General features: G+C 36.1%; 1 protein-coding gene across 1 annotated transcript in view; it reads left to right on the plus strand.

The window, feature by feature from the left end:
• Positions 1 to 24,374, plus strand: part of ROBO1 (roundabout guidance receptor 1) — a 314,109-nt gene that overhangs the window by 181,054 nt on the left and 108,681 nt on the right. Inside the window, exon 3 of the mRNA XM_074860762.1 lies at positions 20,308 to 20,465. Within this exon, the coding sequence (XP_074716863.1) occupies positions 20,308 to 20,465 (158 nt within the window). The remainder of the gene's footprint in view (positions 1 to 20,307; positions 20,466 to 24,374) is intronic.

Consider the following 24,374-nt stretch of genomic DNA (forward strand, 5'->3'; position numbering starts at 1 on the left):
TTGTTTATATGTGTGCGATTGTGTATAAAACAGTGCATTTTAAATAGAAGTCATTATGAAGCAGGAATTCTTTGTTGTCTTTCATTTTGTTTGGTCAACTGAAAAAGAACATCTGTACCATCATCCTCACTGCAATTTTCCACCCTGGCAATTACCCACATGAGCAAAGATCATGTGCTATTTTAGAGAGCAGGATATAATTGTGCAGGGTTTCTGTTGATCTGTGTAATTTAGTGGAAAAACTCTGATTAGACTAAGCTTGCCAAAAGGTAGTAAGGGACACATTAGATGGCTTACCTGTAATTTAGATTTCTTTTAAGCTAGGTACAAATTGATGTTTTTGTGTACATAAAAAGACAGTGGAAAAAGATGTATTATTCATAGGTACTGCTTCCTAATGGAAGCTAAAACTTTTTTAACGCATAATGCCTTCTCACTAAGGAAAATATGTCCAATATTTCTTAAATGTCAAATATATTTATGAAAAAAATTAGTTGAATTTCTCCTTCATTTAGGAATATATTTTAAAAATATATTCAGCAGTGTCATTTGTTTTGAAAATGCATTATCCAGTTAGCAATTGAATAAAATACTTATCTGACATATTGACATAAAGATGCAAAATCATTGTAGTATAATTCTTTTTACAGAGGTCATAAAGTGAGGTCAAACTCAAATTTCCATTCATTCATAGCCACAGAACAAGGTTACTAGAAGGTCATCTCTTCTGAATAAATAGAGCAGCAGTTACAATAGAAAACAATGAAAGCTGCTCAGTTGAATCTTTACGTGTTTATTCTTTGTGCAACTGCAGAGAATCACAGCAGTTGTTGAATCATATTACTTTGTGCATTGCAAGCTAGAGTAAAGAATCTAATCCAAGTATCATTACATCATTGTGAGGATTAGTGCTCGGTAGGGCCTGATCAATCCTACTAGGTGCTCTGCCTTTCGTTTTTCAAGACCTTTGAGATAAATACGTCTGAACCATCAGTTGCAAAACTTGTTTGTGAACTAGAGACGCTTCCGCCATCGAAAGGTCTGTAGTTTGCTGTGATGTATGTGACATTCAGCCATTATCAACTGATTGGGGAAGGGGGGCGGGGGGGAATGGGCCTGACCTGACTTTGGTGAAGCTTTTAAGTACAAGGATCTAAAGCCTCTGAAGAGGGTTGGAAAATTAGGCAATAGAAGAAATCAAGCACAGGTGCAATCAGGAATAATAACTGAAGAGCAAAAGGAGTACGAAAGGAGAACACAGCACACAGACCTCTCCTTCCTCTTTGCTGGTGCTTTCCTGCAGGGGATTAAGACAAGTCTAACTTTCGGGGGCTGTTCCATTAGTCCATGGGAATTTGCTTTTCCCTCATAATCCTCCTTTCAGATGATTCGAGGAAAAATGCTTCTCCCAGAAGGTAAAGATAGAGGACAGAAGGGGCCTGAAGTGGCCACCATTGGTTGGTTGCTCACCCTCAGTATGCACCAGGTCAGCAGGGCCAAGTCTGTCCATCTGTCTTTCCTTTCCTTGGCCTCCCTTTGTGCTGAATGCTACCTGTGCTTGGAAGGTTATTTGTTTTGTTTTGCTTGGTAATGGTATTGTGGATGACAGGTTTTATTATTTTGGACCATGTGCTGCTTTTCCCAGTAAATTATAGTCAGTTATATGACCTTTGACTACCTCGACATTTTAGTATTTTACCATTCTTACTGCAGTCACTCTGTACTGCATTAAAAGACTACAAGTCATAAGGCAACCGGGAGCAGTGTGCCATCCTTACTTACTTAAATTTATATCTGAAAATTCTGCTGACATTACCCAACTCAAAACTCAATTTAGAAAGCATGTCTGCTGTGGACCCTGACTTCTATTGTGGTTTTTTTTTATTTCCTTTCTTCTCCAATACCATTGTCTATTGTTATTAAAATGCTTAGGGACCTAATTTTCAGTGATGGTGCTCAGCCAGAGCTTCAATAGTACAGTGATGAATAGGTTTGAAAATCAGTCTCCTTGTGTGTGTTCTTTTGAGCATTGGCCTTCCATAAAAGACGTGATGATGTCCTCCCCAGCCAATCTTGCAGAAGTGCCTAAGAAACAGATTCTGCTGAATTAGTGCACTGTTAAAAATCCAATATGATTTCTGTAATCTAAAAATACATAAGGATGCATATGCATCTTCATGGGTCACTTTATTCCTGCTATTGTAGGAAACAGTGATAAATCTTTTGTTTTCCCACTTTCAAGGAAAGCTTTCATTTTATAGTTGCTGAATGTGGCACCAGTGCTTCCATTGCACTCTTCCTAATGACATTTAGGTCTTTTCCCTGAATACCATCATTTAATTTATTACTAGTATATATACATGCATGAATAGTTCAGATTTCATTTCCTAGATAGTAATTTGCACTTCAGGCATTTAATTTCATTTGCTGTTATGTTGTATGTTTTATAGTTTCTGACTGGCTTTTCCCTCAACAAAATGCTGCCAGCATGAAATAATTGGTAGGGGGAAAGGCTGCACATGTGGATTATATATAAAGGGACTTAACTGATCAGCTTTGCAAAATAACCAAACTTTGCTTGGTGTACGTTTGCCCCAGATCAGTTAATGATACCCAATTGTTAGGGATGGCTCAGCACATCAGAAAAATGCCTTCTCTTTTCTCACAAGAGCAGATGATCAGCTTTCCTGGCTACAGACCTGCTAAACTGCTTTTTAATTGTTAAAATAGATGTCAAAATATCAAAGTTCTGTGCATTTTGCTTTTGGGTGGGCTTTTTTATAACCAAAGGTACTGTTTTTTCTGTTTATCTCTGCGCATTATTACAAGACGGTTGAATGCTAAATTGAATCAGAACTGCTATAAGGCTGTGTAATAACACTGGTTTAACTTTTCCATATAGCCTTTACTATATATATTTTACTATATGATATTCAATATTCACTTTGCATTGTATGAAAAATTTAGATAAAAATTATCAAGACACTTCTAAAGTAATCATTTCATAAAGCTACCCAAAAGGAAAGTTCTGCAGAACATTTCTGTGGAAGCTCTTTATATCAAAGAAGTATTTTTTCAATTTAGACTTGTCAAACAATTCACATAGTAGTACTTCTTTTTTTTTTCCTTTGCGCTTCATCCCAACGGTTGGGAAGAGAGTTATGAATGTAAATGAATACAAATCAATAGGAATGCTGTTTTATTATTTCACTGGGAATTTCTGTACAATTTGAGAGCAACTTGCTACAAGTTGAGCAGACTATTAAGTTTAACCTTGATCTTAAGCCAGCTAGGTTGGCTTACATTCTATCAACAAGGGATTTAAATTTACTCGGACACATTTTAATTGGCATTTACGCAACATGTACTCACAGATGCTGAATTCATTGAGAAATCCTGAGTGCCATCTGTTTAACTCTGTTTCCTCTCTATTAAATTATGATAAAATAAGGCCACATCCTTCTGGCTTGCTAACGTATTTATCTTTCAGAATTCAATATTTTAATTACCACATCAATAATGTGTTATTTTGTGCTAGATATTAATTTCCGTGTTTAATTAAAAGGAACCTTATTTTCTTTGCTCTTTTTCATAGCTGTTTCCTCAAAAACATTTAAGTCAAAGATTTCAGTCTAACTTTAACGTCTAACATTAAATGTCTTTAAAAATACTGGATGGTTGTTTCAATGTTTGCTGAATGTGCATGCTACTAATACTGACTCACATGGAAAAATAATTAAAGTTACTAAGTAACATCCTGCCCATTTCTGAAGAATTTGGCTGCCTTTAAAAATGTGATTGATTGTTATTCATTGATCATGTTGCCTAAAGGAAACATGTATAAATTCTAGACACATTTTATTTTACAATAAACAATACATGTACATGCTAGTACATTACATTTATTTGGAAACATGAGAAACAAAAGCTATTTTGATGGATTTTCTGGACAGTGTGGGAATATATATATAAATGTACAAAAGGATTCATTTTAACAATTTCCAACCTCCTCATGTGCTAAACATAAAAAAAAAAATATCTTTGAACGTATTTCATACATGGATAAAGCTGTTTTAAATCCCTGGTACCTCATGTGGAGCTGGATCTTCTTGCTGCATACCAGGCCTTAGTGACTTTGGGCTCAACTTGTGTTCTGAATAAGATTATACATGGTCACTGGCGTATAATCACCGGTACCATAAAGCAGCGCTGAACGTAACTTGTGTAATTGTACTTCCCCACTCTTACGTAAGGAAGTAATAGAGAAGGCAGCTCCCATTCTGTAAAAATGATGATTGTTAGTGCTATTCAAGGTTTTGGGGTTGGTTGTTTTGTTTGGTTTTGGTGTTTGGGTTTTTTTAACCTGAACACCATACTTGTACGTTAACAAGATCGAAGACCTTTTCCCTGCTTTCAACATTTATAGGGAGAACTGACAGTTCTCTCACTGACTGAAGAAAACTTTTAAGCGTATCTTAAGTTAATCATTGCTCCAAAAACATTGGGTCATGCTTAAGCACTTTTCTAACATGGTTCCAATATTTCTCTTCTACTTTTACATTGATGGTTCACCATATTTCATGGTGAGGTGTAGAAGGTGTCTCTGTTTTAAAACTTGTAGTTGTCTCCAAATTAGTCACCTTTTGTTTACATTGTACAGTAGAAGCTTTTCGGTGTAGTAAGAGTTTTCCAAATTGCTGTTTAGGTCATATTCTACTTGTGCACATGCCACTCTCTTCATAATTTTTATTTAGCACTGTTGCTGACTGTATGAAAATTAAAAAAAAAAAATTATGATGAATTTTCTTACTAGTTGCATTTCCATAGTTTTTTCTACTTCACCTTAAATCAACTTGTAATTAGGGAAGTATAAAATTTGCAGGTGGTAAGGACATTTGAATATAAAATAAATAGTGAGTACAGTGAGTTAATATGCTGAAAGATACATAGAAATATCTAACCATGAAATCACATATCTTCTTCATATCTGCATTCTTCTCCATCTCTCTCTCTCCCCCTTTCTCTATTCTCTTCTCCCAAGGTTTTCTTTGCAGGGAAAGCTGGCTGATATTTGAATGTAATTGTTAAGGTTTATAAAGCTAATTTGTGAAATTTTCCTGTTTTACCTGTGCAAGATATTTACCTTTGATAGTGTGTTTGTGGTGTTCTCTGTAAGGCTTGTTACAACAGTTCCTCAGCTTTCATCATTTCTCTATGGTGGGTTATAGTGAAATAATAGTAATTCCCTTGCATACTATGCAATTAGCCTTGCTAGATGATATTGGATCTACAGATTCAGTTTCAAAGGAAAGGTTAAGACACCATGAGTATCTTTTTCCTTTGAAGTATGTGGTTGAGACTTTGTCTGGGGATGAAAACGTATGGGCTTCTAGGGCAGTGGGGGCTAAAAGAAGAATGTCCATCTCAAATACGGGCAAATCAGATCATTTCCATCTCTCTGCAAATAATGCCCTATAAAACACTAACGCTTCAAAGAGCTGAAGAGTTAATCAGGAAGATGTTGATGGATATAGCAGGTTCAATGTCCAATCACACCAGAGGGAAAAAAAAAACAATCCCTTCTGAAAAAAAAATAAAATCATATAAAATATACGTGCACGTAATATGATTTCCTTGATATTTATTTCTTTACTTGTTACCAGCACTGCTAAGCTAAGTGTATTCCCACTTGGAAAGTATCTTTTTAATTATCCATCTGTTTTTCCCTTACCTTTTTTTTATTCTGTCTGAATTGGTGGTTCTGTGTGCTTCAAATGGTATGTAGATTAATTTCAGTTCTGGAAGTCTTAAATTATTTATACTGTTAGGGAATAATGTGCATTTCCATTGTTTACAGCTCTGGTCTTTCTGATTATGTAGCATCAGTCTTGTTTTGCTGAGAGTGTCCTCTGTTGATTAACTCTCTAGATAGTTCGATAATGGCCTATATCCAAATGATGTATATACAAATCCCAATTGTTTCCATGATCCTTGACAGAATTTAGTGAGGTATTTGTTGCTGGTTTTTAGATGAATATGTATAGAGTTACCACTTTGCTCTTTAAAAAAATTTTCCTCTGAGAGATGAGATAGTTTTGTCTCTTGTACAGTTTTACATGTCAATATAACAAAGGCTTCTTAGGCATTATTCATACAGACTTATAGTGAAAACAGAAGTTTGACACAATAATGGGAATAAATGCTAGCGGCACTGCTTACTTCTGTTTACTGGTTAAAAGCACTCACTTTTTTTTTCCCTGCTTACTGTTACATTGTTAAGGGTTCCCAGTTTAGATCAGGTGCACTGATGCAATGGATTTGTGGACATACAATACTGTTATTTCTGTGGCTTTAGTAAGGACACAACAGATATACTCCTTCCCCCCAAGAAATCCAAAATACACAAATGTATTTTGATATTTAGCTGTAGTGTTGTGGTTTTGGTACTATGTAATGCACTCTATGTATTTCAGTTCTGAGATGAATATCTTATTGCTGTAAAGCAAACAAGAAGCACAGCAAAGAAAACCGACAACTTATATGCACCTTATAGTTTGTATAAACATTAGAAGTGTCTACTATATAAAAGCATTTTTACATGAAGTAACTAGTGCCTCAGTCTGAAAGTTCAGGAAAGCTTCTGAGTAACTACTTGTCATGGTAAGCTACTGAAAGATGCCAGTCAGTGTCATTCAAGCACTTTCTTCAGCAAAGGGAATTTCTCTTTTTGATTTGGATTCTCATATATAAATGAACATGGTGACTTCAAAGATTCTTACTTGCTAGTTTGTACTTTCTTGTTTCGCGACAAGAGAAGGCTTGTATCATCTTTCTGTTAGCCCTCTTGCTCCTGGTTGGTTTTGTACTCAGTAGCCAAAATCTAATAAATGGATACATACACTGAAAGAAAACCTGTAATATGAACTTAAAGCTTATCTGTCCTTTACAAGATTGTTGTAGTGGATACTAACAAGGAATTTTTACGATATTAGATGTTTTTAGTTCTGCTATATGTACATTATGTCTACAGCAAGTAGTTGTGAGTAGCACAACCCAATAGAAATGTATTTATAAAGGGAAGCAGTTGGCCTGAGAAACAGAGTCTACACTGTGCATGTTTCATGAGGACTCCAGTTTGGTCAGCTGTCTGAACATCCGTTGGAACCTGGTGTTCACGTTCTGGTCTAGTTCCATCCATCCCCCTCCAAATAATTAGTTTTTGCATTCCAAGCCTTGTCCCGAGATATAAATCAAAGCCAGGTTAGTGGTGAAGATTTGGAGGTTTCCTTCATAGTGCAGTCCTGATCAAGTACTGACATAAACACATCCATAGAGGAACTTCCATTTTGCTTTTCAGTTTGGTTTTTTGCTCGTTTGAAAGCAAACTGAAGAGAAACAAGAGAAGCCAAAATTAATTTTTCGTTTCTTTTATTATATTTACTAGAGGCCCATATAAATATGCAGACCAGAAACCTAACAAACTAACTGAAATTCTGACGTACCTGGTACAGCTTCTCTTCACTAACTCGGTAGGGTGGGAAAACAGAAGTTGGAATTCTTCCTGATTGTAGACTGCTGAAGCCAATGTTGTTTTGCACTAAAGACACTAACAGTAATGAGTAATAGTAAATAACCTCCACAGAGCCATTCACCAGTAAGTTTTAAAGTGTCTAACAATGAAAATAAGCAGCACCAAACCAGCTGGAGTTTTTCTTTACTAGAAAGTCCCACAACAGCAAAAATATATTCTCACAGTATATCAGTAAAACAAGTGTAAGGATTTGGGCAATCCAGGTAGTGTTCTGGAGTTAGTTTTTTTCCCCTTAACTCAGTTATTTCTGAGAGAATTTTTAGAAGATACCAGTAGCTTTTATCTTGCAAATTCACTGTCTTCTCAGTATTCTGTTTATGATAATTAGTCACAATGTATTTGCTTTTTAAAACTGTCCTTAAAACATATGACTTCCATTTTTATGCATCTACTGATAATCTAGATCAAGTCTCATAATGTTTCCGAGCTTACTTTTTGTGCTTAAACATACACAAAAGAACTAGTCCACTGAACTCACTTGAAAATTTAGTTATATTCAGAGTTCATAGAGAAATAAAAAGAATTCTGGTCTCACACAATACCTCATTTGCTGTTTCTCTCTATAACAATTCTTAATGGAAATTGAAAAGTCGTGTGGTTTACTGGGAAATTAACCTATATGGGCTGCTTAGGACTGATAGGAATTGAATTAACAGAGCTGGTAGGTCTTTATAGAGTATATCATAGTAACCCACAGTTCAAGTTTGTAATAGCAAGGGAAATCAAGCATGGATACTTCTGCTAACAATACCCCAGCTTGTATGGAATCAAGAAAAAGTGTGATCTCTTGAATTTTGTGTAAACTTAAGTTTCATCATTATGAGTTAGAAATAGAAGAACAAGGGAAAAAAACCCAACAATCAAATTAGTGAAATTACGTGTTAAAATTTCTTTACCATGGTTGTTTCCTGGTTAAGTTTTTAATGAGTTGCACTGTACTGCAGTTTCTCACAGGGTGTAAAACAGAGGTGAAAGCAACATTTCCACCAAATGCACTCACTGCCTTGATCCATTTACACTTTAACAGCCATTTCAGTTAGGGTGGTTTGTTTTGTCTTGAATCCGCTTATAAGTTCCTATTTCAAACAGATTAAGCTAATGTTACAGTCATCACTTTCCTTTTGCTTGGTGGTGAATGCAGGCGTGTTGTCCTGGGTGCCACAAAGTCCCTACCAGCCCACAGTGCCTCACGGCGTTACAAAGTTGGACAGCAATGGATGCCAGCATCTCTTTTGTAGCTGTTATTAAAGATGCTATCTTTAGCTGCAACACTGAAGTTATGCAACTTAATGTTCTGTGTGTATTAAAATATTAATGAAAACACAGGGTTGAAAGCAATGAGTGTGACCCAATATAAAAGGAAGCGTTTAATCAAAATTAAAATCTTCAGTAATGAAATCTGGCTGACTTTGTGCACATTTGTGTTCATGCTGAGCATCAGCCTGTTTCCTTTTGTTAATTCTGAATCAAACTTCTGGCTGCTGTTTTACTACATGGGGTGATCCAAAACTTCATGCACTCCTTCCTGCCAGCAATAAGGCAGACTCTGCTAATAGCCAATGTTTCTCGGATTTTTACTCAGTAGCACTTACTGCACATTAAATACTAACATATTGATCAATTGGCGTGTTGCCTTTGAATATCTCATAGGGATTTCAGCCAGAAAAAGAGTCCAAATGCAGAAGTAGTCTGCTGCGTGATTTTATTGTCTTTTGCCATTTATGATAGCGTATAAATCTCCAAGAGTTGCAATTCAGAGTTCCAGCTTGGTGAATTTGGTAATGTCCGTTTGCTTTCAAAACCATTTTTCATTGTTGTAGCTATTATCTTTACTACTTTTTGTAATGTTCTACATAGAATTTTACAATATTTGAAGCCTTTGGACAGTTGTCTAAATGAAGACCTATCAGTGTAAATCATGAAGACATCTGTCTAGAGATTTTTCAAATTCTGAACAATAAAAGATTTGAGTGTATGTTATTGCCCCATGCTTCTGTATACTGAGAAAGCAGAATGATTCATATCTTAGTATATGCCTGAAATAGAACAAACATTTGCCTGTACCGTTTGGGATCTAACTCAAAGCAGTTAATTGAATTAGATGAAGTCTGTATTTCTCTGTGACCTCTGTGTAAAGCTGTCTGCCATTTTTCCCTGAGGTGATTTCCTGAAATATTTCTAAAACCAGCAAAAGTAATTTGGAAAGTTTAAGATATCTGGCATAACTGTAATTTTGAAAAGGTTTACCTGTTTCTACTGTGACAATCTGTTGTCAGTTTACATCCTGAATGTTTTAGGAGGTAAAGAAACAAGGTAACATTACCACAAGAATGATATATTCACGCGTTTGGACATGCAGAGTGTAATTAACGAAACATCCACTATCTAACTTAGGTATATCCTGCTGTATAGCAGTCTGGAGAGGTGAGAAAAGGTGGTGGAGCTCTGTGATCTGTAGTTCCTTTCAAGAGAATAAAATTGTATATAATAATAACAGAACAATAGAACAGAATAAAAGTGTATGTAATAGTTCAGCAACATTTTTGAGCAGTGTGGCTTTGCTATAGTGTCTGATGCCAGCAAATGCTTTTCTTAGCTCTGCTGTTATTTAGAATTAGCCACTCAGCCATATGAAGTGCCTGCATCTTGCGCTTACTGACTGATGTTTCAGGCTTGACCTCAGATGTAATGGTGGTATATCATTTTCCAGAATAGTAAAGAAGTGACTTAGCTGTTTGAGTGTGATAATGATACTATATATTCTCTGATATTAAAAAGTCATATTTTTCAACCACTTCAACAGCATAAGGGGGATTTTTTTCATGGTAATAGAGTCCTTTCAAAAAACGTTGATGGTAGTGGTACAGTTATAACATGCTGAAATTTGAATGCTAAGCAGAAGGACACAGCTAAAATTGTTGCCTTGAGGCAGGACCTTAGCAAAACAGTAGCATAGTGCATATGCAGATTTAGGGCTATGCATACTGCAGAAACATTGTTACTTCAGGTGTGTGAATCTTTATTGCTTTGAAAATGTCTCCTTTGATAAGTTTTTGGCTTCTTCAGAATGAAAGGATGATTATAAGCAACTGTACAAGCATCAACCTTTTAAGTCTTGCCTATACTACAGAAACAGTGCTGCCACAGTTTCACTGGCAAGTCTGTGGAATAGTTGTATCTACTCTTTTAACAACACAAGTTAAGACAGAAAAGGTTCCTTCAGGATTGGCCTAGTCAGGGATTTTCCAGCTTAGAAACTATGGGAAGACAGTCAATTTTTCACATCTCAAGCCAGTGTAGCTTGCTATTTCGCAGCAACACCTCTTCAAACAACTGCAGTCTCTTCCAATTTGCCAGTGCCATATATCCTAGATTTAAGCTTTCATTGAAAACTGGCTAATTGTTTGCTTCTGTCCTTGTTACCTGCATTCCTTCCTTTATTTTTCTCCCTTGAATCCTGCGGTACAGGACTGGCATTTCTGAGTTGGTTCATGTCTTCTTTCTTAAAAGGGAAGACCATTCTGCTTGTGAAATAAGGTTTGATAAGTAGTTAAGGAAAACACTGGCATTCTGTTGAAGTGTCTTCTCACCTTTTCTCTTATCATTGTTTGGTCCTTATATCTCTTTTGTCATTTCAGTTATCTTCTTTATGCTTTAATTTGGAGGGCCAAGACAAGGTCTCACTGCAGCATCTCAATCTGATTCTTTTTCTCCATTATAATCTGCTTTGAAGGGAAGGCTAGTGCAGCTAGCAGTTCATTGGAAACTGGACATCAGAACCTTGATTTGTAGTGTACAGGAAAAAAGCTGTATTTACAAACACACAAACATCTTTGGATTTAAAGATGCAAATCCTTCCTTGCCTAGGGGAAGCTAATTTGTGATGCCCCAAAGACACAGTTCTTCTGTGAGCTGTGTCTAAAACCCCTTTGTTTGTGTCCATAAGTTTGGAAATCAATAAAATAATAATAATAAAATAGCAATAATAGTAATAAAAAAGAAAACAACTTTAAATATTTAGGACAAGTGAAGTAGAAACTGTCTCTGTGGTCTGTACAAATGAATTGCCTCTTCCAGGAGGTAAATTCTGACTTGCTGGTAGTAAATGCCTTGTCCTAGACCATAATATGTGGAAGATGTTGAGAGGGATCACATTTTGTACACAGTCAATCAAATTAATAATTAGTTCACTTCTCCTTACCTATTTTCAATTTTTAATCAACCTAAGGGATACTTTCAGAGTTGCATGCCTGAGGCATCACAGATCCTTCAGGGTTTAATTAGATTTCCCAGTGGTGCAGTGAGCTCTCTTAGGCCTGTCAGTTACCCTTCCCATGGGAGTTAAAATTACTCTTTATATGACTTATCAGATTTGGTCATTTAATTGATTCCCAATTCATCATCTAATTCATTTACGCTTTCCTTTACACACATGGAAATACTGTTACGAGCTGACAGCTATGTTGCCCAGTAAGATTCCTGGCAATACTTAAAGCCCAAATCTTCAACTAGATTAATAAAATCAGACTGATTGTGAGTGATTTCCATCAATTTTTGTAATTATTGTCAGTAACTTTCAGCCAATGGTTTTTACAGAAGTCTTTTTGGGGGACTTGCTCCATAAGCATTCATTTCTTTCTATTAAAGATTGTAAGTCTCTTAATGACAGTAACAAATAACAATAAATATATTTATTTTAATGTCTTTATATGCGTTCAGTATGTTTATTGACAAATGCCTCAACATTTAATTGCTTTTGCAGTGCAGCGTATTGCTTGATTCAAGCATATCACTTGTATTTGTCATCAGCACCTTTTAAAAGATGTGATCTGTGTAGGTGCAGCCCTCCTTGATCTCTTTCTACATTAATGGATTAGAAGAATGCAGATGTTGTATTTGCTAACATATAGTGCTGAATATAATAGGCAATGACACCTTTTACCAGAGAAGGTAACTATTGACCTTCAGTAGATATTAAGATCCCAGTTTGCTGGTGCTGTATAAAAAGCAATCAATCAAAAACGTTACTCTTTGGAGATAATACATTTTAAAACAACTTAAAGGTTACAGTAATAGAGGCAGTACATTTTGTTAACATTTTAGACATGTGATCTAATATCACTGCTTATATTTCATACATCTAACACCTATATTTAACTCTATTTGTGTCTTGGTTCTGTTCATCAGTGCTAAAACAAAGCTGTTTCTTTGTTGCTTTGACCACCAGTGCTCTTCAGTGGTGTCATCAGCTACGCAGTACTGATAATGTTAATAATAAATTACATAGGTTGGTAACATGAGCTTAATAGCTCTCTCTGATACCCTTAATCTGTTAGCATTCTTACAGCAGAATGTGGTACCAGATTCAGTAAAATACTTGCCAGATCTGCATGCTTGATGAGAAATAGACAATTTTCCATTGCTGGAAATTCTGCATTGCTGTGGTGGGCAGTACGAATGCAAGTTTTCTGAACGTCTCTTCCTAGAACAGTTTAAAGCATTCTGTGTATACCATTCACTCATTCATTCATTAGTTCATTCTCGTTCATTCGAATTAAATAATGCTATTTTTTAGCACTCTTAGTTCTTCCAAATTTAAATTACTGGTAAAATTTCTGTATGCCTCTTACAGTGTCTACCAAAGTCTTAAATGTTGTAATTTCAAATTTTAAAATAAATCATTGACAATATGAAAGGTTAGGAAGAGAAAGAGCATAATAATGAAAGGCAGATCTTAAACTGTTTCAGCATCAAATTAAAAAGAAAAGGCCTTTTAAAATCTCTTCTAGCGTTCATTAACCCTACAATTTCTTCCATGGTGACATCGTGGAGGAAGTGTTTATGAACCAGCTGCAAGATTCAGGTCAAGGATTTCAACACTAAGTCATATGAATACTAAGCAAAGAATACCACTTGGTTTTAAAGTAGTTTTGTTTCTTCAGGCTTTCAGGTAGTAAGGTTTGCTAAAGGGCAGAGTTTAAAGCAGAGTAAGACAGCACTGTACGAATACATTGCCTTGAATGTTTTGTCATAAATGTATAGGGAAAGATTCAAAATTGATCTCTACTGTGATGAGGTTAAGTGATGGTCATTACTTTATGATCAGTCTCTTTCCAATGAGCACTCTCATATCTGGAAACCTATTCAATGTGAGTTCTTAGACTGTGTAATCAGGGAAGTCCTGTGCCACTGGACGGCTGGCTCTGTGAGAGTTAAACTGTTAGGCTACATGTCAGGTGTTTATATAGTTTTGAATCTCAGAGAAGGCTGAATGAAAATTAGAGACCTACGTACTGCACTGATTGGCATCTGCTTGCCTGTAGAAGGCTTTTAGTCCGAGAAAGGTGTAGCAAGATCCAATAGCTGAGGGCAAAGCACTTCGAGGTAGGAATCAGATGAGAACTGAAAATGATGAAAGTGAGGACCCCTAGGCAGGCTGGCTGCTAAATGAAGTGACTCCATACCTGTTGGAGGCCTTATAAAAATATAGACATCTTTTGAAACATCCAATACCATATTGCTGGACTTGATCACTGCATAAAATCATTGCCTGTATTACATGAGTGATCTTGTTAGATGATCATAACAGTAATTTATACAGACTATTCATAGCCCTACTCCTTTTGTTTCACTTTAATGACTATGTACTACAGTTAACACCAGTGTTAACCTGTTTTTAACATCTTCCAAAAGGAAAATAAATAATTTCTTTCAAGGAACCAATTTTTCCTTTATATGACTGCATGAAAACTTTTAGGGGGTTGTCTTCAGAAGAGAATATTTCTCATTTGTAAATGATCAAGTTTTAGTCAAACCAGATAACAGTCTTAGAATTTAATAAGGTCTGAAATCCATTTTGGTAAGACGTGTGTTGACTTAAATCTGATCATACATGCATTTTTTGTTCCTTTTTAACTTAATTAGGTGCTATAACACTTTCCTGTTAGTGGCATGCATGTATTAAAAATGATACTCTGACATCTGTATAAATTTCATGCCAACAAAGTCTTTAAACAAGGTACCATAGTTCTGACTGATGCTTAAGTTAGTTGTAATTAAAATTAAGCACCTGGTTTGAAGCACTGTACCAACTGACAAGCATCTTATAATATATTTGAATGCCAAAAATGTCTGCTGTGTTTCAGTAAATTTGAATTACAAGTTCAGTAGGTAGTGAAGAAAAGGGATCGTTGCTGGTCCTAAATTACAGGAACTGTTCTGCTTTTGAATAACGGCTCAATCGTGACTAAGAAATAATGAGTTTCTCTTTGATTCACGGGATCAGAACATTTATATAACCTCCTGAATCCCATTTTTCATTTTCCTAATCTTACAGCATTTTAAAGTAACCACTCATTTTTTGTTGTTTTGTTCCTCATATTTTATTAGTCAGATTAAGTATTAGATGGAAGCTTTCTCTATAATACAGTTGTTTCATTGGGTACGAAAAGGAAAACATTGAAATACTTGTTATATATTTACAAGAATTAAAATAATAGAATTGCTGGATATTAAAATTAAAATCCATTACATGGGATTTTTAACAAAATTAGCCAAAAGGCAGGGCAGTGGGCCATTAAGGTTGCATGGCTCAGCTTTAGCTTGTAGTTTGATGTTAGCACGTTTTTGTTTGCTGGGTGGAAACTTGCTCATTAGCTGAGGTCTGGTTGGTTTCTAAAGCAATGTGAGGAATGAGCATTTCTTCTAGTTATTTCACTTTTTTTTTTCCCACATTTTTGAGACGTGCTACAATACAGAGAAACATTTATATTATCTTCATGCTGAAAGAGTGGAAATCATTGGGATCTCTTCTGTCACCTAATTGTGTGATACTTCGGGTGTCTACTCTCTCTCTAACAAGTAGACTTGCAAAATAGTGTGCTGTGTCTGAGAGAATGTGAGAGAGTTAGCGGGAAGCAAGTCTGGATGATGTCTTTTATAAGAATTGAAATGGATTAAGATGGCCTTGATCTGATGATGCAACTGCACCCCGAACATCTTCATTTCCCCCTCCTCCTCTGTTCACTGGGTGACCATGGCTGTAGTATCTTGGTTGATGAGGGATCCCGGATATATTGTGGTGCACTGCTTTGAACTGATCTAGCATGAAGTGTCTAGACTACAGTAGACCTGTAATCAAAATTTTCAGGAGATTAACTTATTTCCAGTTCTTAAATGATACCACCTGTTAAGGCATAATATCCACAGTGTCTGATGGTAATTAGTGTGTTCCTTACAAAATCATTCTTTTCACATATTGACTAGAGCTTTATGGTTGATTTCTTTTTTTCTTGTGTTTTCTTTACTGTCTTTGAACTACATCACAGTTATTTAATGATAAACTTTAACAATAATCTTTCTTAAGTATCTGCAGTGTGTATATGCGAAAAAAACCCTGCCTGCCTACCTCTGATTTAACTCAGCAGTGACTCCCTTCTCTTTTTCATAGTAGCCAATGAAGAACTTAAGAAAAAAACACCAGGTGCTGCATTTTGAAAAACACTGTTTAGGGTTTACTCAAGAAATGCTGTATCTACTTACTTTGCTTGTCAATAAAAATTTATCCTCAAGTGATTCCTCGTTCCTTCTGCTCTGGCAAAGATTCTCTGGGGAAAGTGCAATTGTTTTACTGATTGAATAGTACATGGTATTAAATAGTTGTATGAGTAGTTGACTTTCAAGTGGAGTTACAAAAGTTGCTGCTGAACGTGTTCACAGTTCTGAATATACACAGCAAGATCATGGAGTTGTCCTAGCTGTGCAGTGACAATAATTATGATCATTATTTATTGTATTTTCAAAAATATTAGAGTAAAATGTTAGAAAACCTTACAGTATGTCAGAAATGTAGGGGAGGATTATATCTATGAAGATTCTACACTGAATTTGTTTAAAAAGAAAAAAAAAAAAAAAGGCAAGCATCCTCTTAACTTACCTATTTTTATTCCAGCTGCATATATGTAGAAGGAGGTGCATGTGGTGAAATTTGACCTTTTGGTGACTGAAAGCACATGCTATGCTGGATTACAAGTATACTTATATCTTCAAAAGGAAATGTATTCTCATTTACCAGTAAGCCTTGATTATGAAGGACAGAAAAGAATTAACTTTTTTTCATAAGAGAAGAAAATTTTAAATTTATAACTTCATGCAAGATTGCTAGGCCTGAGGCAAAAAAAACAGATCATGCTTCTACTTTACAGCTGCAAAAATAATTACATGACGACTATCTGTGGAGTAATCTCTAATGGATTACATTTTGTTAGCATTTCATTATGTAATGTTAGAGCCAAAATAATTCATAGTAAATGGAAAAAAAATCCTTGTTTTGATGTATCTATGGCCTGGACCTTTGATGTCCTCCTAAGGCATTCTGTTAAGCACTGGTTAATTTGTGAAAGGTCTTGGTTTACAGACAAGGTACTATGCTTGTAAAGCTGATATAAGACTAAGGAGTGTAAAAATTACTGAAGTAATTTGTTTTTATTACACAAGTACTGGACTTCTTTGTTGCTTCAAAGGTGCTAAAAGCCATCTGAGGTGCTATCTGATAGGCATTCCTCTTAGATTTATGAGGTCTTTCAGACTTGAAAAGCACTTACGGTTTATTAAGATCACTTCACTTAATTATTTTTTTTTAACTTAAGGGCACTTCTTTTTATATATGTCTTAGCTTTATCCAAGTAATACAATCTTCAGAAGTAATAAGAGTCTTCTTACTCATGGTCAAAACACCCCTTTTATTGTGTTGCAATAGAACTGTGCTGTAGCAAATAAACACTTCTGCACTTTCATGTGCTGTTGGCACTGGGAACTGGATGTATGGGGTCTTTTAGTAATTTGGTGCAACTTCTGTTTCGTCTTCTTTTATGTTCTTTAGTTTGTAGAAGTGAAAAAAAGAAGCAATAACATGACCAGTGGCTCCAAGCCAGATCAAGTCTCTATTAAAGTAAGCAGAAAAAATTCTTTGACTTCAGCAGAAGCAGTGTCAGCCTAGCCACTTATGCTACATGATTTACTGTATCTGGATGGCTTGAGGGCTACTTGGGAACACAAGAAGTTGCATCTGGCTATTAATGCCATATTCAGTATAAACGGGATAAGTATATATAAGGTTTTCAGTGTATGTGAGCAGTATCTTAATGTTCCCGTAACCAAAATAATTTAAAATATCCAATTTTGATGCATCAATATTTAGGGGAATGTAGTAAGGGAGCTGCAACAGAATGCAGGTTGTTTTGTTTTGTTGAAAATGGAAGGGAAGCTAAAGGATTGGTCTTTTGACTTACCTTTCTGAATAACTAAAAATGACATCATTCCCCTTTCTGAAAACATAGTATTTCCTCTAGATGTAACATGGATTAATTTCATAGCTGAAAACATTTTCATTTTTCCCTAGTCCATAGAAGGAAAATATCCATGTGTTTTGATTTTCAGAGAGAGAAATTCTTTGTTCTTAGGTGGAGCATGCTTTCTCAGGTTTTTTACACCAAGAAATAGGTGTATGGTTTTGTTTGGTTTTTTTTAATAAACATTCTAGATTAGATCTCTTCGAGAGACCTATTTCATCCAAGAGAACATGTTCATCCAGTAGCATCTCGTTGTAGACCAGAGACCTCCAGAGGTCCCTTCCAACCTACATTATTCTATAATTTCTTCATTAAGTCCTGTAATTCTGTTGTATTAGTTTGTATTATTAAAGTGATAGAGACATTTTATCCTTGATCATCCTCTTTCTCTGCATCAGTATCTCCTGATACCAGGGCATCCAGAAACCTCAATAAATAAACTGAAATATTTGAAGTATGAATGTTTCAGTAAGAAATGGAATTGTTAAATTCAGATGATGTCTGGTGAGATCTACAGTATAGTTCAGTCTTGTTGGTACATGGATGTTCTTTGGTACTTCCAGAAATTATATATTGTTTCTAGAAGAGTGGTAAAATATTCTGTATTTATTGCTTTTGATTCCCATCTACACTTCTACATCAATCTCGAACTTTCCCTTTTGTATATTATGTTATAGTGAGCCAAGCTGGACACATAGGCCTGTGACGGTAGCTACCGAATGGTAGGGTATCAGAATGTAAGGTAGATGGACTTGAGGAGAAAAAATAGAAGATAGTCCTACTGATTATCAACAGGGCTATTTGCCAATAATCCTCCAAAACAAAGAAGTGCAAGTAATTTTTGCTCCCTCCCTTCATTTTAGATTATATAGCATTGCAGAAAGTAGGTATGAGAAAGGTACGTACCTCTGTCCCAGAGTAGATGACCCATTTGCCATCAGACCATTTTAAAAGGTCTTAACAGCACAAAAGACCTTAGAGGAATGGTTTGGTGGCAGTACTGTATCTGCCAATCTGTAAGCACTCCCATGTTCCTTAACATCTAACAATAAATCACACCTCACTTTGAAATGGCATTAACAACCAAACCACTACTCAATAGTGAATGTCCATATATCTGTGGTCCAAGACGTGGGGGATATATTTTTTGCTGAAGATTCTTGGCACTATTTATTGTTGACACAAGATTGTTGCGGGTAGCAAGAGTGACAGATAGCTTTGTCAAAATCCTAACCGTCCTTTGGCTGTAATGTACTTTTCCATTACGGTATTCTTTGTTCAGTGTGGATGGAGTAACAGCAGTGGAGAGGACTAGAATGTTATATTTGTTATCATTTGAATTATTTATTTTTAGATTAAACCTAATGCCACTTACTTGGCAAGATTTAGGAATGCCATTATTCTGTTAAACTGTGTCCCTGTGTAGTGGTCTGCTAAGCACAGTATGATGTCTCTCCTCTCCCAAAAAGAAAAATAATCACACTGCTATTGATAAAATTCATAGAGGGTGAATAGAGGGAACTAGAACTTCCTAGGCCTGGGCTTGCCTAAATGATGAGAAAGAACAAATTCTAGTAATGAAGCTGCAATTAAAATGTTTCATTCTATGAAAGGTACTAAAATTGGCTTCTTCCAAATGAGGGATATGGTCCTGGCTCAGGCTAAGGGATGACTGCCAGAGACAGGAAAGTTGGAAAGTTTTGTTTTGGTTTTTTTTTTTTTTTGCTTTAAAAAGACACAAGCTAAATTGCAAAGATTAGTTTGGCTAAGGCTACACAAATGTTTGGTGTCTTATAATTTCAGCAAAGAACTGGGAAGTTTAATTAGTTTGTTCATTTTTTCCATAAATTCAGGGATGGATGCAATTCATATGGCCAGTGGCCAATCTTTAACCATAAACCTTTGAGTTACTGGCAGGCTGACCTTGTGTCTCAGAAAAAGAGGGAGAGAAAGCAATCTCTGCTTCTCCGCAAGTGATGTTCTACCTGAGCAGAAGACATCGTGCCTTCTTCAGCTGTGGTAGGCATCCTGTGTTCACACACTAGGCAGACACTATGCCAAGTACTACCAGTGAGTCAGCTCTTCTGTGCGGACAGTCCTATGTCTGTGTCAGCCTTTCACCGCTGCCAGTGTTAGTCACTTGGCTTGTATGTTGGAAGTAAAATGTGAGTTGTACATGGGTTCTCTGTGTTACTCTGTGGAAGTACCAGAGACCATCCACAGATGCCAAATGAAGTTCATTAACTGAATTGTTCATTAATATAAAGTACGACGGCAACAGGGACCATTAAAGGCCAAAACAAAACACTTTGCTGTGCTATTGGTGTAGTTGGGTAATTTTTGACTTAATTTGCTTTATTCTTTCAGTTCTACGGGATGACTTCAGACAAAATCCATCAGATGTAATGGTAGCCGTGGGTGAACCTGCAGTGATGGAATGTCAGCCCCCAAGAGGTCACCCAGAGCCCACTATATCGTGGAAAAAAGATGGGACCCCTCTAGATGACAAAGATGAGAGAATCACAGTAAGTATAAGAAAGTTTTTCAAACAACGCAAAAATCAACTAATCTAAAATTACTAGTCTTTTGAGCTTGCGGGCATCCAGCCATGCTGTGCGTTCTAGGATCAGTCCTTTCCTTGCTTCGGAGGCAAGGCTAATTTGCATTTAGCTTGCAATGCGTCCTCTAGTTTCATACCACTTCGTTGCAGAGTATGCATTTGTTTGTTAAAGAGGACCATGAAAAACCTATGTTCTTCTCTTCCTCAGAGGAATTAGAAGCTTGTGGAAATGAAATTTGTTAAATTTGTCACTGTACTATAATTTTCTTGCCTTCTATCCACCTACAAATTTTTGCAACCTGTAATATCTGCCTTCTTTAGTTGGAAAGAAAAACTACTAGTAGTCTACGTGAGGCCTTCTTTTGTAATTCTGTTGAAAAGAATCCATGCAGAAGAGTTGGGTGTTGTATTACAAAGGATAAGAAGACTTCTGGGATATAGTCACATTTTTTTAGAGAGATGATGACTTATCCTGCCCTCTGAAATTAAGTTGTTTTCTCATTAGAGGTGTTGTCATACTCGTTTGTATCTGTAGCGTGCTGAATACAGTGCGCAATGATTCAAGACTATGGATAAAGCAGCTTCTCAAATCAGAAAACTATACTTTAAATTTTTGACATGTGAAACAATAAGCTAGTGAGCCTAAATGGCTTGAAGAAATGGCAATGAAAAATGGAGTTCAGAAATCATTTATATGCTGCCAAGATGGTGATGCAAAACATCTTGCCATCTGGTAGGAAATCATGTCATCGGAACGTCCATGCTATGTAGGATCCTCTTGGTACTGGTAGGATTACTAGTGTAAAACAAGATCAGAGGCACATACAACTTATATATCTCAACTGTATGCTGAAATGAGGGAAGTTTTTGATGGAAGAACACTTAAACCCCAGCAACCTAAGTAAAAAATTACCATTTTTGTTTGAGATTTAAATTGCCTGTTGTTCCATTTGGTTTTTACAAATCAGACAAAGCTCAGGCATTCTGTAGTTGTGGCATATGCATACATTTAAATTTTTAAGTACCATACCGAACCTATACTGATTACTGGCTATTAACTCCATTCCTCCAATCATACTTGCTAAGAACTTGCAATTTCCTTTTCAAATCTCCTTCCCACTGTGACAAGTCAATTGACCTGAGACAAAGAGAAGATTCCATTGCTACTTTTTTTCAGGAAATGCTTTCTAAACTTGCATTTTCTATTGCTGTAGTTTATTCTCTTGAAGGATTTTCAGGTGTTGCCTCTTAAGTACATTTCTTTCATTATACATGAAAACTGCTCTTCTCCCAGCTGCCAGAACAAAGACATACTCGGAACAAAAGCAAATATCACTGACTGGCAGTGCCACCTGTATTTATTAAAACTATGCTTACAACAGAAAAAAGTACTTCAGTTTGGTTTTCTTTTCTGGTGATTGTATCAAATACTCACCTACATAGTATTCTTTCACCGTGACACCTGGTGGAGTTATCTTGCTTTATCAGTTTCTGCTTCCAGAAACAAACAAATGAAAATGAGTTTTGATGTAGGTGTAGATATACACTTGCTTCACGTGCCCAAATGAGTGTTTGTTTTCCGACATGTAAATTAACAGTGCTGCGATAGCTAGCTCAACTGCATTCATTTACGTCACATTTGCTTGTCATTGTCTTAAGCAGCACTATTAATATCATGACCGCTTTCTCACACAGGCAAGAGACTGAAGCGACATTGTAATGCACATTTGCATCGACTTACAGCTGTAGCAGCATCGTGCCAAGTGGATAAATTTGCATTCTGATGTACACCTTAACGGCTTTGCAGTAACCATCTGTATTATCTTGCTGGTGGCTGGGAGGCGAGGGGAGATTGGGACCTGGAATGAACAACATGCTAAAGGACAGATGGGCAAAAAATATTAATTTTGAACCCTGACTTAGAATTATTCCATCTCTGTTAGCTTACCTCCATTAGGTCATTTCCCTTTTCAGTTTAGCAACAGGAACATAAAGAATTAAAAGAGTACAACAGTTGAAACAAGGATGAGGTTGTTGGGTTTTAAGTGATAGTTTTCATTGTTGCATGAAATAACCTTTTTTAAAAAAAAATGTTTTTCATTTAAGTGCCTATATTTAAAATTAACACCTACATTCATTTGATGGCAAAATTTTCATTGACTCAGTGAGACTAAATTTCAGGTAACATAGTTTACAAGTGTTACCTTCCTCTTTTTCAGCCATGAAATTACCAGATCAGGAAATGTCAAACTATAAGGATTGGTGTTCAATATATATGTAATACCAGTGGGCATTTAATCAATGAAAATACTTTAGTGGCTCCACTTCTAAAGCATTTCCAGTTGTTTTCTTTCTTAAAGGCTTGTTGATCTTTGACTTATTGCCATTTTAAGAGTTCTGTAAGTGTCAAAGGCTGTTTAAAGCATTTCGTAATAATGCTTTCCTTTCTGACAAGAGTTTTAAAATAAAAATTAAAATTGTAATTTTTTTTTTTGGAATAAGGGATGATGCTTGACACCTTTTTTGATACATATCTATGTTTTCTTCAAAGAGATAAAATGTGCATGAAGCAACCTTATTTTTAATATATAGAAGCTTTTTTTCTCATCTGCAATGACAATGTTGATCTTTGAGTGAGCAGTACTGGGCTTTACAGAGTATTAAGGGTGCTGGAGAAACAGGGATGGTAGCTTGGTTCCTGACAGAGAGTTTGAAGCAAGAGGTCTGGATAAATAACAGTTAAATAAGATCCAAGTTAAGGCACAACTTCCTCTGGAATGCAATAAAAAGAAAATATTATTTTGTCCTGGTAGGGTTAAGGAAATCGATATGTTTATATAGGTGAGATAATAAAAATCAAAGTAGTCTTTGCGTATTTTTGGTCCATTTGTAGGGCAAATAAACGTGCTTTGAAGAGAAATAAATTTCTATGTCTTTCAGGTTATAAACAGTAGTGAATGGAACAAATAAGAAATGAAAGTAAGGGTATGGGCACAGCTATCTGTGATGGGGATTATAGTAACAGACGTTTTCTTTGAGCACAGCTCTCCCAGTAGTGCTCAGTTTTAGCACAAATCGGACTCTGTGTAGGCTCTTCAGTGTACACATGTCCACTGGGTACATCTGATGAAGAATCATCATCAAAATATTTTTTCCTCTCTGCTCTTGAAAATGTTGTCTATAAACAGTTTTCTCAGTGAATTGGAGCTAAACATGATCTTTCTCATGTGTATTCTTTATACCACAGTATGAAAGCATATGCTTGATGTGGCTAATCCCTCTCCATATATTACAGATGAAGTGGGAATGACAGTCTTGCTTGTGAAGCAAATGCTTATCTTGAACTTAATCTGTTGAATTGCAAAACAATTATCATGAGGCCAGAGCAGAACTAGTGTGATTCTGGGCTCATCTAGTTAATTTTTCTCCCAGGATTACTGTGGAGTCAAGAATCCCTCCTATAATATATAGAAATGAAAAGGAGTGCTTTGGTGCAGCCCGGTGAATAGCTCTAATTTCTCACTATGAACAATGTGAAAATAAAATGTATTTTTCCAATTTCTGAAATTCTGAAGTTCCATCTGCACTAGGAGAGGCTGTGCGACTCTCATCTTGGAGCTGAGACACGGTAGAGAAAGAAGATGCAAGGTCTTTTCTATGAGTGGAAGAGAAGGGACCTCACCGGGTGGGGAAGTTCCATGGTTTGTTTCCAGCCCATAGTGGTGCTTACATGGTTAGAATCACTGTCTTGCCAGGTGAAGTTCATAGACCCACAAATTGGAGTGAGGATCTAGGCCAGGACTCTGGGCTTCTAGGTGATCTCACCAGGAAGAGGCCTGCTGCCAGCCCTATCAGTCTAGCCATCTCTTTGCAT

The sequence above is a fragment of the Strix uralensis genome, chromosome 2 (assembly GCF_047716275.1).
Source record: "Strix uralensis isolate ZFMK-TIS-50842 chromosome 2, bStrUra1, whole genome shotgun sequence".
Taxonomy (NCBI): Eukaryota; Metazoa; Chordata; class Aves; order Strigiformes; family Strigidae; genus Strix; species Strix uralensis.